Source organism: Podospora bellae-mahoneyi (assembly GCF_035222275.1).
Source record: "Podospora bellae-mahoneyi strain CBS 112042 chromosome 1 map unlocalized CBS112042p_1, whole genome shotgun sequence".
Lineage (NCBI taxonomy): Eukaryota > Fungi > Ascomycota > Sordariomycetes > Sordariales > Podosporaceae > Podospora > Podospora bellae-mahoneyi.
Genome location: NW_026946359.1, coordinates 5,980,953 through 5,994,450, shown reverse-complemented (window position 1 = coordinate 5,994,450; position 13,498 = coordinate 5,980,953). Strand labels below are relative to the sequence as shown.

At 52.9% G+C, this 13,498-nt stretch overlaps 4 protein-coding genes across 4 annotated transcripts; 2 read left to right on the top strand and 2 right to left on the bottom strand.

Moving 5' to 3' along the window:
• Positions 1-179: 179 nt before the first annotated feature.
• QC761_117810 (uncharacterized protein) lies at positions 180-2,575 on the bottom strand. The gene is made up of 6 exons (XM_062875069.1): positions 2,414-2,575; positions 2,321-2,355; positions 1,086-2,264; positions 777-1,035; positions 527-717; positions 180-449 (listed from the first exon to the last, which is right to left on the bottom strand). Exons 1-6 carry the CDS (start codon positions 2,439-2,441, stop codon positions 423-425), a joined length of 1,719 nt encoding a protein of 572 aa, XP_062738299.1. The 5' UTR covers positions 2,442-2,575; the 3' UTR covers positions 180-422.
• Positions 2,576-2,677: 102 nt separating this feature from the next.
• Positions 2,678-4,212, top strand: OGG1 (8-oxoguanine glycosylase ogg1). Its single transcript, XM_062875068.1, has 2 exons — positions 2,678-2,898; positions 2,958-4,212. The coding sequence occupies exons 1-2, from the start codon at positions 2,826-2,828 to the stop codon at positions 4,157-4,159; spliced, it is 1,275 nt and encodes a 424-aa protein (XP_062738298.1). The 5' UTR covers positions 2,678-2,825; the 3' UTR covers positions 4,160-4,212.
• Positions 4,213-4,322: 110 nt separating this feature from the next.
• QC761_117780 (uncharacterized protein) lies at positions 4,323-6,212 on the bottom strand. The gene is made up of 2 exons (XM_062875067.1): positions 5,297-6,212; positions 4,323-4,969 (listed from the first exon to the last, which is right to left on the bottom strand). Exons 1-2 carry the CDS (start codon positions 5,936-5,938, stop codon positions 4,403-4,405), a joined length of 1,209 nt encoding a protein of 402 aa, XP_062738297.1. The 5' UTR covers positions 5,939-6,212; the 3' UTR covers positions 4,323-4,402.
• Positions 6,213-6,223: 11 nt separating this feature from the next.
• On the top strand, positions 6,224-10,114 carry prp10 (U2 snRNP component prp10; the record flags this gene model as incomplete). Its single annotated transcript, XM_062875066.1, is given in 3 exon segments — positions 6,224-6,512; positions 6,568-6,624; positions 6,633-10,114. Coding segments are annotated over 3 exon segments (3,612 nt in total). The 5' UTR covers positions 6,224-6,439.
• Between the last annotated feature and the right edge of the window lie 3,384 nt (positions 10,115-13,498).

Genomic DNA, 13,498 nt, shown 5'->3' with positions numbered 1-13,498 from the left:
AGGCCTTCATGGCTGTTTAGCATATTCACATGTAATAATTCATTTGTCCACTACTTCTTGATGCCTGAATCAATGCCTGATGTCTCTCTTATGATATTCCCTCCATATCATAGCTTGGGGTTATTTAAGATCAATCCACAATCTCATCGAACACATCCAGCTCTTGGTAGGCGGAACAGTCATCACAAACCCTGCACAGAACATCGTATTATCGGTGTGTCCAAATGCAACAAGATGATTACCGTACTGTATCGCCGACTCTAATCGACTCAAATGCATTGCACTCCTTCCCAGACCTCGCTAGATAATTGTACATTGCATCTCTACCGTGATTAGAGAACTGCTGAACCATTGAGTGACCGCTTTACCCTCCCGCCAGTTGGCAATCTACAACCATACCAATCCTCCCCTTCCATGCCTTCTTACCACGCATTAACATCGAAGTTCTCCTGTGGTCATTGTTAGCATTCATACTCGATGGGCTCAGTAAGTTAGTAGGACATGCCTCGGGGAAATATGTTGTCACCACAGTCCTGTCAGCGAACTTCCGCCCGGCCAAAGCGCGAAGAGCCTTGTTGGCAGCTTCATGGTTCTCGAACTTGATGAAGATCTTGCCCACGCCGGCTGACTGTCGGCTGCCACCGACCGGCCGAGGAATCTTGAGGGAGAGGATCTTGCCAAACTTCTCGCACTCCTCTTGTACATCATCACGAATTTCTGGTTCATGACGTTAGCAACCCACAAAGTAATGATACAAAGCAGAAGAAGCGACAAACCTTCGTAATCATCGTTATCCATGAGCTCATCCGCAGTGACCATATTTAGGAGCTGGAGGACTCTACCGGCGTCATTGTCCGAGGGAGTAGTACCAGCAAGCATAGACATGGCGTTGACACTGAGTTCACCAGCAACCTGGGTGATGCCAATGCTGGCCTTCTGAACCTTGAGCGCCTTCTCTCCAAGCATCATGTTGTTGAGACCACTGATTGCAACATCCGTGACGCTGGAATCGGCGTACTCCAAGAACGCAATGCCCTATGCTATGTTAGAGTAGAACATTCAACTGACATGTCAAGAATGCTTACCCTTGGCTCTTGTGTGCCATTATCCTTCACAAACACAAACGACTTGAGCTTGCCAAAGCTAACGAGAAGCTCCATAACCTGATCTTCGGTGAGATAAGGAGGGATGTTGGTAACACTGATCTTGTTCGGGCCATCAACAACATTGGTTGATGGCACACTGGAGTCGGGGTCATAGTTGGGGTCCTCCACGATCGCAGGGACAATGTAATCCTTCGGCCGACGGATCTTCAACCCTGTGGCCGCAGCACCGTTTCCGTTCGCCTGGTGATCATCAGCATCCATCGTGATGCCGTCGAGAGCCAGCGCCACCGTCGCATCTGTATTGTTGCGGAACTCAAGCATAGCAAACGACCGGTCTGGGGAGATGTTGCAGAGAAGGCATGGGTCCGTCTGCTCAATGACGTTCAAGCCGTTGAGCTGCAGGTTAAAGAAGTTGACGATGCTGTCGTCGGTTGCTGAGGCGGGGATATTGGACAGAATCAAGCGCTTGGCCTGGCGGGAGTTCGTGGGCTTGAGAGCAGCGCTATTGACCGCTCCACCTGGCTGGCTCATGAAGGCCTGCAACTTCGTTGGATCCATGGCCTGCTGTCTGGGGGCTCCTGGAAGCGGGAACATGCCCGAAAGCTTGGCTTGTTCGGCCGTGACATTGTCGTATCCGGGTGGTTTGATATCCCATTGTGTAAGACGTCGTCTGCGTTCGAGGATCGGCACGATATCGGTCAAGTCGGGAGTGGGTTCGCGCTTCTTGGGGGGCGGCGATGCACTGCGACGGCGTTCCCTTTCCCTCTCTCTGTCGGCGTCCCTATCGCCACCACCGCGTCTTCCACCACCCCGGCGATCGTCGATAACATCCCGATCAGGGCGCTCCCCGCGGCGCTCGCGTCTCCCATCGTCGTCGTCACGCCTGCTTCTGCCACCTCTGTCCCGGTCCCATTCCCTATCACCGCCACGGTCCCCTCCTCGGCGATCCCGTCCTCCAGTGTATCGGTCCTCGCGCTCTCTATCACGATGGCTTCGGCTGGAAGAATATGCGTCGACATCTCCGCCGCCAGCACCTTCGTCGCGACGAGATCTACCGCCGCTACGATAATCTGGTGGGGATCTGGACCGTCTCCTGCTACCTCTGCTGTCGCGGGGGTCACCACGGTCGCGTCTATCGTCGCGATCACGTCTGGAGGACTATAAATTGTAAGCACTATCGCCGAGAAGAATTGTGATGCATGTACCCAACTCACCTGATGATCGCGAGATGAGCCGTAACGGCCACTGTCTATTGCGCGTCGGTTAGCTGCGGAGCTGCCCAATTGGACAGCAGAAAAAAAACAAACCTCTGGAGGAGTAGCTATCTCCGTTCATCTCTGCTGCCAGTCCCGGTAAACCAGAATTGATGTCTGGGTGCAGGACTTTCGGTAAAAATGGTTGCCGAAAAAAGCTGTGATGCGAGTCGTCAAGTCAGTCTCAAAGGTTGTCGCGAGGCTGGAACTTTTTTGGGATGGCGAACCTGGACTATGCGGATGCTTGGCACACTCCCCAGCTGCACTAAGCCAAGTGGGGACTAGCTCCAATTGCAGTTGCCCCTGGTTCCTCAACCAGCAACATCTCCAGGCAGGCAGGCAGTGCGAGCTTGGTATATCTTTATTCAAAGCTCACCCCTGAGGTTCTTGAACATTCCTCACTTTTCAGTCCAAAACTCTCATTCATTTCTTACTGTAGCTCAGTGGAGCAATCTACCATCTCACAATGGCCTCCGAATGGCGAAAATTACCCCTGAGCCTAGCCGAGCTCTGTATCGAGACAACCCTTCGCTGTGGACGTATGTATCACCGCTCTCATCCATCCACTTCATCACCACCATACTCATACCCCCTTTAGAATCCTTCCGCTGGCGTAAAATAAACAACGAATGGCACTGCGTCCTCTCCAACCGCCTCATCACCCTGACCCAATCCCCAACTCATCTCTCATACAAATCCACCCTCCCCGCCATCAACCCACCCCCACATGAAACCACCCTCCCCCTCTTACAATCCTACCTCTCCCTCGGCGTGCCACTCACCCAGCTCTACACCCAATGGTCCACCACTGACCTCAACTTCGCTCGGCGCTGCTCCTCCTTCACCGGCATCCGCATTTTAAACCAAGACGCCTGGGAAACCCTCATCTCCTTCATCTGCAGCTCCAACAACAACATCTCCCGAATCAGCTCCATGGTGAACAACCTCTGCCTCCACTACGGCCCTTACATCACCACCATATCAGGGGAACCCTTCCATGACTTCCCCTCACCAGAAGCCCTCTCCGGACCAGAGGTTGAATCCCACCTCCGCTCTCTCGGATTTGGCTACCGCGCCAAATACATCGCCGATACCGCGCAAATCATCTCTCAGCAACGACCAAAAGGGTGGTTGGATCAAATTCGCAACCCGGCCGTACCACCAGCGGATAACCCCAAGTTTCAACCTGGGGAGAAGCCCACTTATCGCAAGGCACATGAGGCATTGCTTGAACTAACAGGTGTTGGACCCAAAGTGTCTGATTGTGTTTGTTTGATGGGGTTGGGGTGGTGGGAATCTGTTCCAATCGATACGCACGTCTGGCAGATCGCACAGCGAGATTACAATTTCGGTGGAAAGTCCAAAAGCAAAACTTTTACAAAGGGGATGTATGAGAGTGTAGGGGATCATTTCAGGAACATCTGGGGGGAGTACGCGGGTTGGGCGCAGAGTGTTCTTTTCACTGCTAACCTCAAGTCGTTTGCTGAGCAGGCGAAGACAGGAAAGAGGGGGAAGAAAGAAGAAGAAGAGGACAAGGAAAATGCCGACGTGGTTGTGAAGAAGGAGAAGGTAGTAAAGCAAGAAGTGGCAAGAGTGGTGAAAAATGAGGAGTTGACGGTTTCGAGCACGAGAAAAAGAAAGGCTGTCAAGGAGGAGGAGTCGCAGCAAAGGGATGAAGATGTCAAAATGGAGGATGTAATGGATGGGTTGACGCTTAGCTCGCAGGTGTCGCAGGTTTCGACGACGAGTACGACGACCAGAAGGGTGAGTAAGAGGATAAAGGCGAGGGAAAGTCAATGATGAGGGGGGAGTGGTGTACGATACAACGGGATGTAGGATGGTATCTTCAGCGACTTCTCCTGCTCGTTTAACTTGGAATAGAACACGCAGGAGCGTCCGGGTGTAGTTACATAATATTTGGATGACACACAATGCGGCACACCTGGGAATACAGTTGCTGAGTGTTTTGAGGAGCTTTCAACTGGTGGCATGGCGTAATGGTATAACGGGGCGCTCTTTTTCGTTTGCTAATGATCCATCAAATCATCTCGTCAACAACCCCACCCTCCACTCCCTAAACACCCTTTCCTTCTCCGGTAACAACCAGTTACTCTCATCCAAATGCTCGACCACCTTCTCAATAGCGATCGCCGGCAGGTTGATCTCCTGCGCCTCACACGTCACCGCCTCCAACATCTTGTCCGCTTCCTCTCGCGGTATCTTCTGATACAACAGCTTGATAGCTGGTCTTCCCAACGCCCCATTACTCGATGAGTACACAATATTAGCGTTGAGCACCCACGCGTAAATCACCGTCTGTTTGACTTCCGATTCTGTCTCATTAATGGGCATGATGAGCGACTTTGACGAGGCAGATCGTGAGATGGTGGAGATGATAGTCGCGGCCAGGCACTCAGTGATGCCTGGTGCTGAACCAGATGCGGACTGGCAAGACATCTGCCACTTCAGAAGGGTGACAGCTGCTGTCCGAAAGACGTAGAAGCCGAGTTGAGAGTGGCAGGAAGAGCAAAAAACATTCAAGCTGCGGTTGTTGATCAATGGCAGATCTTGTCTATTTAATGACCCTTGCTCAAAGGCTGAGTTTGAGTACTAGATACATGTGTGTCAGCTACTGGCCGACTGGCTATGAACGAAACGAGAATGGGAATGGCATGTCCCTCGTGGTATCCCGGGATATTCTCGACTTATGAATCACCCGGTGAAATGCAGAGGTTCGTTCACCACCAGAAAGAAACAATCCGTCCTGTTAAGGAGGTTCGTAAACAATCCAGTGGTTTCTGTTGAACAGGTTGAACGATAGTTGCTTCATCTAGGGCACTTGTATCGGTAACCACGCCATTGGGAGGCAAAGCCGGCCGGGTTACCTTCTTCATACCCACACAAACACATACTCATGCTGTCATGTCAAGAACTTACCGTGATATTCTGGCAATCGCGTTCGGTAAAGAGGATCGTTGTCAAGTCAACAAAACCGACACCTGGTTGAGCTGAGATGATGGACGAAGCCCCATAGCCTCGAGCAGCCAGGCTCTTTTCATCTGCCTTGCCAAAGTGCTCATCACGGGAATGCCCGTGCTCGTGTCCATCCTCATGATGGTGATCCGGCTTGTGACAATGCCAGAATTCCATCATCTCGGCCCAGTTCTCACTTGGCAAGTCTTTCCAGACCTTTACTGTACCCTCCTCCACAACGACAGTATTGCAATTCCTGCAAGCGACCTGGACGCCGACGTCGAAGTCTGTCGCTGACCAGGCGGGGGTATCAGAAGAGAGATGCGGTTGGGGAACCGTGCCACCAAGTGGCAATCGCCACGACAGAGCCGTGGTCCCGTTTTGCCTCTGATCGATGGGAAGGAGTGTACTGCCAAGAGGTATCTTGGCAGGCAAACTGATTTTGTGAACCTCGCCATGATGTGTCAACTCGATGGTGCTTCCGTCAGCAGCCACAGCAACTCTGGTGGAGGCATCACTGGGCGATGTGAGAGAAGCGACCAGTGAAATTTGGCGGATATTGGCTAGCAGCTCTGCGTAAAGCGAGCAGCGACTGGAAGATGACATCGTAGGTACGAAGAGAACGAAACGAAAACGAAAAGAAGAAAAAGAATTCAAGTCGAACTAATCTCCATCGCTTTAGTTGTAACACAATGGGCCACAGCACCCAGCACTTGTAAAGAAATCGAGTCGCGGTTGATGAATTGGAGCTCCAATGCCCCAGTGAAGTAAAGTGAGGTTGTGAGCCTAGACCAGCTTATGTAACAGCGATCTGCTGCCAAGAGCTTAGCGCGGCTCGCTCTTGGCCTGCGGCTGCGGCTGCCGCCAAAATTTCAACAGGGCAAAGTGCTTGCTCCATCCACGATCCAGTCTCACCCGCACGTCCACGTCCACGTCCTGGCCCACGTTCAACTTCCATCCAACAACGACCACCATCGCGATACTCCCTCCCCATCGCCCCAAGAACGAACGAGCCATCCACTACCGATCGCGTCGTCACTTACTTCCTCACTTCAACAACAACCTACCCGAATGGGATGAGCACAGTGCCGTGTGGGCAGCAGTACCATGTCGGACGCGGAATTTGATCAGATTCGCAAGCTCCAGGCCGAGCGAAACGCGGCTGCCGCTGCGAAAAAAGGTTCAAAGACCTTCGACCCGGCCAATCAGCGTGCTGACTCGTCAACCAAGGCCAGCCTTAATGAGGCCTGGGATACCGACCTCTACGATCGAAGTGCCAATGGCGCCGACAAGTTTGCAGGCTATCACACCTCCCTCCCCGCTCAAGATGGCGACGACGATGAGGACATGGCCGACGCCGATAGCTCGCGCCGCCTCGTCGGACAGTACACTGCTACCCGTGCCCAGATAGATGAGTTTGCGCGTGGAAATGGAGTGGAAGAAGACGACATTCTCGCCGGTCGTGGCGAGAAGAGCAACCGCATCACAGATCGCGAAACCGATTACCAGAAGCGTCGATTTGATCGCGTTCTGACCCCAACCCGCGCCGACCCCTTCGCCGCCAATCGCCAGGCTGCCGCTGCTGAGGATGGAATGAGCTATCGCGAGATTATGGAGAGTCGGGAGATTGAGCGTGAGGAGGAGCGCGTGCGCCGAGCTATCGAACAGAAGATGAAGGACGGTCCCACTGAAGAACATAAGCCTACACTCCAGATTGAGGAGGCCGGAAACAAGGAGAACGGTGATGCCGGTTCGACCGAGGCAGCAGCCGCTGGCCGCAAGCGCAAAAAGAGATGGGATGTTGCTACTACAGACGCCGAGGCTGCCCCAGCAGCCGCAGAGCCCAAGAAGCGCTCGCGCTGGGATCAGGCACCTTCTGTGCCCGTTCTTGGCGCTGATGGAACTGTAGTAGAAGCAAAGAAGAAGTCAAGATGGGATCAAGCGCCGTCTGCCACCCCCGTTGGAAACATTGGTCTCGCCACTCCGATGCACCCTACACAAACTGCTGTTCTGCCCCCCACTGTGTTCGGCCCCGATGCCGGCCGGTACATGCCACTCAGCGATGAGGAGCTCGACGCTATGCTTCCTGGTCCTGACGAGGGATACAAGATTCTCGAGCCTCCCCCGGGATATGCCCCTACCCGGGCGCCTACGCACAAGCTGGCAGTGCCACCAACACCACAGACAGGCTTCATGATGCAGGATCCTGAGAGCACACGTCTCTCTGGGCAAGCAGTTCCAAGGGAAATCCCCGGTGTTGGTGATCTTCAGTTTTTCAAGCCTGAGGACATGGCGTACTTTGGCAAGCTCACAGACGGGTCCAATGAAGACGATCTGACTGTCGAAGAGCTGAAGGAGAGGAAGATCATGCGCCTGTTGTTGAAGGTCAAGAACGGTACTCCCCCGATGAGGAAGACTGCACTCAGGCAGCTTACAGATAATGCTCGAAACTTCGGTGCCGGACCCCTCTTCAACCAGATTCTCCCGCTACTCATGGAGAAGACCCTTGAGGACCAGGAACGCCATCTTCTTGTCAAGGTTATTGACCGTATCCTTTACAAGCTGGATGATATGGTTCGGCCCTATGTCCACAAGATCTTGGTCGTCATTGAGCCATTGCTCATTGACCAGGACTATTATGCACGAGTCGAAGGTCGCGAGATTATTTCTAACCTCAGCAAAGCCGCTGGTCTCGCGACCATGATCAGTGTCATGCGGCCCGATATCGATCACGTCGATGAATACGTACGAAACACAACTGCCAGAGCATTTGCTGTGGTGGCCTCGGCCTTGGGTATTCCGGCCCTGCTGCCATTCTTGGGAGCCGTGTGCCGCAGCAAGAAGTCGTGGCAGGCGCGCCATACCGGTGTGAAGATTGTCCAGCAGATTCCCATCTTGATGGGGTGTGCAGTGTTGCCACACCTGAAGCAGCTCGTAGACTGCATTGGGCCCAACCTCAACGATGAGCAGACCAAGGTACGGACAGTCACCAGTTTGGCCATTGCTGCTCTTGCCGAAGCCTCCAACCCATATGGTATTGAGAGCTTCGATGATATCCTCAATCCCCTGTGGACGGGAGCTCGCAAGCAACGAGGCAAGGGCCTGGCGGGGTTCCTCAAGGCCGTCGGCTACATCATCCCCCTCATGGACGAGGACTACGCAAACTACTACACAAGTCAGATTATGGAGATTCTCTTGCGAGAGTTTGCCTCGCCAGATGAGGAGATGAAGAAGGTCGTGCTCAAGGTCATCTCTCAGTGCGCCGCGACGGATGGTGTCACAGCTGGTTATCTCAAGGAACATGTGTTGGACGACTTCTTTAAGAGCTTCTGGGTACGGCGCATGGCTTTGGATAAGCGCAACTACCGTCAAGTGGTTGAGACCACGGTCGATATCGGCCAAAAGGTCGGTGTCAGTGAGATTCTCGAGAGAATCGTGGTCAACCTCAAGGACGAAAGCGAAGCCTACCGCAAAATGACTGTTGAGACAGTGGAGAAGATAGTAGCCTCTCTGGGTGCGGCTGACATTGGCGAGCGGTTGGAAGAGAGACTTGTTGATGGTATCCTGCACGCCTTCCAAGAGCAAAGCGTTGAAGACATTATCATGCTCAACGGTTTTGGCTCCGTGGTCAATGCTCTGGGCACTCGCTGCAAGCCATACCTCCCCCAGATCGTCAGCACAATTCTCTGGCGTCTCAACAACAAGTCTGCCACAGTTCGCCAGCAAGCTGCTGATCTTGTTTCCAGAATTGCCATGGTGATGAAGCAATGCGGCGAAGACGCTTTGATGGGCAAGCTCGGTGTTGTTCTTTACGAATACCTTGGTGAAGAATATCCTGAAGTTCTCGGCTCCATCCTTGGTGCTCTGAGGTCCATTGTGACTGTGGTGGGCATCACCCAAATGCAGCCACCCATCAAGGACCTATTGCCACGCCTCACACCCATCCTGCGCAACCGACATGAGAAAGTCCAGGAAAACACCATTGACCTGGTCGGCCGTATCGCCGACCGCGGACCGGAAAGTGTCAACGCTCGCGAGTGGATGAGAATCTGCTTTGAGCTGTTGGATATGCTCAAAGCCCACAAAAAGGGCATCCGTCGCGCGGCCAACAACACGTTCGGCTTCATCGCCAAAGCCATCGGCCCCCAGGATGTGTTGGCCACCCTTCTTAACAACCTCAGAGTGCAGGAGCGTCAGTCACGTGTCAATACCGCCGTTGCCATTGGTATCGTTGCCGAGACTTGCGCTCCTTTCACTGTCCTCCCCGCCTTGATGAACGAGTACCGGGTGCCGGAACTCAACGTCCAGAACGGTGTTCTCAAGTCGCTCTCTTTCCTCTTTGAGTATATCGGCGAAATGGCCAAGGACTACGTCTACGCTGTTACACCCCTCTTGGAGGATGCCCTCATCGACCGTGACCAAGTCCATCGGCAAACTGCCGCTTCAGTCGTCAAGCATATTGCGCTGGGCGTGGTAGGGTTGGGGTGTGAAGATGCCATGGTTCACTTGCTAAACTTGCTGTATCCTAATCTGTTTGAGACGAGCCCGCACGTCATTGACAGGATTGTCGAAGCGATTGAAGCGGTGAGGATGGCGGTGGGGCCGGGGTTGGTGCTGAATTATGTCTGGGCTGGGCTTTTCCATCCAGCGAGGAAGGTGAGGACGCCGTATTGGAGGTTGTATAATGATGCGTATGTGCAGGCCGCGGATGCGATGGTGCCGTATTATCCTAATTTGGCGGAGGAGGGGGTTGATAGGGGGGAGTTGGCGATTGTTTTGTAAAGGGATGACGGGGTGGTAGTGGTGTTGGGGTAGTTGAAGGTGGTGGTTGGCTTTGCTTTCTTGACATGTGATATTTAGAGGATGTGAATAGGGAAACAAAAGCAAGCGAGTCGAAGAAATGGAAAGAAGTAAATATTATGATGATGGGGGCTTCTGTTGGCTATGGTGGGTGTTGAAGGCGTATTTACAGATGTAATGATACAAGTTTTGTGCTCATGTGTTGGGATTGAAGTCATGGTCGTTTACAGTCTCGTGACTGCCTGATGTGGTGTCCATCAAGGTGACTACTATCAAACTTCTGCTCTTCAACTGTCCTAGGTGAATGGCCATATGCTGCTATGGGCCGTTATCCATTCAGGGGTTGAGTCCTCTCCGATTGTCATCAATAAACAAACAAGCCACGGGATAGAGCACAACACAGCAGGCCAACTTGCTGATTAAACTGGACATCTACCACTACCGACAATCAGGCTTTATTGGCTTTCTCCGACTGCACCATCTCAGAATTGCTCACTTCCACCAAGCCGGACCCTTTACCTGAGCCCATCTGCCTGACCAGCAAACAGTCCACCACGGAGCATAAGCACCCAGGCACAAATCATTTGCAGTCACACAGCATACGTTCCACCATTTCTTCTTCGAAAATTCCCATCATCTAGCCCACTTAACCTCCTTCCCCCACTGTCTCTTCAAGAGCAGTCCCCTCCCCAATTCTAACACCGCCACTTCCCATTTTGCGGTCTTCCAACAGTTAAGGTATTATGACAATACACAGCCAGCCCGTCCGTCCACCTCGGACTCGGTGAATTTTCCGCCGACCAAACTCACATCCCGCTCCCTTTCAACTCCAACTCCCGAGCTTGCCGGCAGCTCCGGTAGTTGTAGGTGTAACAGCAGAAGCATACGATCATCCACAAAGCCAACAGAGATCAATAGGCAGACATTACGGGAGGGGCTTACGGGTAGGGCTGACGCCACCTATCTACTTGACCGAACACCAATCAAAAACATAAAACATACGACGATCGGGCTCTTTGGACTCGCTCCAAACAGGGTACCCACTTAGACCGAGCGACGGAGATGGGAAAACGGGGGCTCTGTGATACAGCGCTTCACCACTACAAGACATCAGGTATACTGTGTTAGGACAAGTGGTAGTTACTGCTAGGTACACTTCGGTACAGTCCGGATGTTGTGCAATGTTCCCATTCCAGGGCGCTGTTGTTTGTAGGACGAGACATAGGCGGGCCGGAGTGTTTTTGTTTTGTTGGATTACTTCTACGAACTCGGGAACGGGCTTCGGGGCTACACAACAGACGGGGGAGAAAAGTGGTTGTTTTGGGACGGTGTGACGCGTTTTTTTTTTTCTTTTTTCTTTCTTTTTTTGGAATGTACTTACCCAGGGGATTTGTTCATGTTATTTTTGGTCATCGACGTCAACAGCTTGTTGATGGGAAGAGATCATGGGGAGGTGTGTTGTGTTGTTTTGTGTTGTCTTGTGTTGTGTTGTGGGCTTGGCATTCAGGGGCAAATACACACAGTGGTCAAGACAGCTTCATCGCTCAGGACAGCTCTCGCTGGAGTTGGCGGGAAAGACTGTTAGTCATGCTCTCAATCTTCAGCTCTTCTTGTTTCTACAACATGTTCTTGTTGTTTTCCTCACCTCTGCGGTGTCAGCACCACCACGTGGCCCTGTATCACAACCTCTCTCCCCTTTTACGCATCACCCGGTCCGTCCACGCCACAACCGCCCGGTCCGACGTGATGTTGCTATCCGGAACTGTACCTGTCCGGTCTCAGGGGTTGAGTCCCAATCCCTCAACCATAATCTAACATCAATACCGTTAAACAGTCACACAAAACCAACCGTCATGGTTTCCAGCCCCTATTTCTGACAAGCCCTATCTGCTCCCTTCCTCGCTCCCTCCCTCCCCACTGGGTCTATTTGCGTGGCCCGTTCCCAAGTCCCTGGCCACTGGCTTCTTGACTTCGGGAATTTCGGGCGAGTGTCTCCCGGGGCCTGTTTGCGTATTATACCACTGTTCTCCCGCTCACATCAGGCAGGCAAGTAAGACCGCCACAACTTACCCAAAGAAGAAAGCAAGGAAAAAGAAAAGAACAGACGAACGGCCTCAACGGCCGACAGGTATATTTCCCGAAGCTCAGCAGCCATCAAATGTAGCCTGTAACTGCCTCTTCGGGCGCGGTGGCTTGCTCTCTGTAAGTGTCCATAACCATGTAGCTGCATTCCACCTGCAGACAAACAGCCTTGATCGATCAGAGTTTTCACCTCAGAAACCCTCCATTGATAGCATCCAAGTGCAGCATGCACCTCACGGCCCGGCCCTCGACCTCTTCACTCCTTGTCCCCTTCTCGAAGCTGTGGATGTGTATTCATCCCCTTTATCCACACAGCCACCATCCCCAAGACCCTACCATTGCATGTCTCAAGTTGACAACCCACGCCATCGCTACAACCGTTACCTTCACCCACATTCTTCAACAAACACAGCCCGGGATACCACTCACAGGCGAGGCTAGATCCTGTAGGTATGTAGGCCCGAAGGGAAAGTATGCCAATTGCACATTCCCTACCCGGCACAGCCGACAGGACATGACTTGCCCTTGACGCCGCCGCCAATGAAAGAAATGAAAGGGGGTCATCAACAACCATGGTCCCCCCTTCCATCTGTCCCCCACATAGGCAAGGTGCTCCCTTCTGCTCACCCAAGGACCGAAAGCTTCGGTCCTCGGTCCTTCAGTGATTATTCCCTTCGACAGTTCCCTCACACCAGACATTGGTCCGGTAAGTCGGTTGGTAAATGCAGTCGGTGCTCTCTCTACCGAGCATGGCCTCCCGCCCCCCTTTCTGACCCATCATCTGCGACCCTCGGAAGGTATGCTTATGCCCGTTTTCCCTTCCCCGTGGCCCCGAAAGCAAGCTTCGGTTTGTACCTGTCAGCGAAAAGTGATAGCCCCCGTCCAAAAACCCCCAACGGCAGTAGATCGCCTCCGCGAACAACGCCGGAGTATACTCCGGCCTTTGCCTCCTTGTCCCCAGTCTCTGTACCCTGAATCGCTTGAATCCTCTGCCTGTTCCCTCAGCGTCCCCCAACTCCGTACCTCAATATCGCCCTCCCCGAACAAAAAATGTCACGAGTCCCCACGTGCCATTGACAGCGGATACCAAACAACCCGTCCCCCCCCCCAAGATGGTGTGGGTAGCTCGCGATCGACCAAATAGGCAAAAGATCGATCATCTCTGTGTTTCAGCTTTGATCAACAGAAGCAGTAAGATCGATGATCTTTTTCCTCCTTTTGTTCCCCCTACCCTCTCATCCTTTCTGGCCCCCAATCACACACTCTTCATATACTAGCACTACC

Bases quoted from the DNA above. Each gene is read 5' to 3' on its own strand.
- QC761_117810 (XM_062875069.1), bottom strand. From the start codon at position 2,441: ATGAACGGAGATAGCTACTCCTCCAGAG. The intron at 2,356-2,413 runs GTTTGTTTTTTT...GACGCGCAATAG, and splicing joins AGATAGCTACTCCTCCAGAG to ACAGTGGCCGTTACGGCTCA. The intron at 1,036-1,085 runs GTAAGCATTCTT...AACATAGCATAG, and splicing joins ATGGCACACAAGAGCCAAGG to GGCATTGCGTTCTTGGAGTA.
- OGG1 (XM_062875068.1), top strand. From the start codon at position 2,826: ATGGCCTCCGAATGGCGAAAATTACCCCTGAGCCTAGCCGAGCTCTGT. The intron at 2,899-2,957 runs GTATGTATCACC...TACCCCCTTTAG, and splicing joins GACAACCCTTCGCTGTGGAC to AATCCTTCCGCTGGCGTAAA.
- QC761_117780 (XM_062875067.1), bottom strand. From the start codon at position 5,938: ATGTCATCTTCCAGTCGCTGCTCGCTTTACGCAGAGCTGCTAGCCAAT. The intron at 4,970-5,296 runs GTAAGTTCTTGA...ACATGTATCTAG, and splicing joins GCGATTGCCAGAATATCACG to TACTCAAACTCAGCCTTTGA.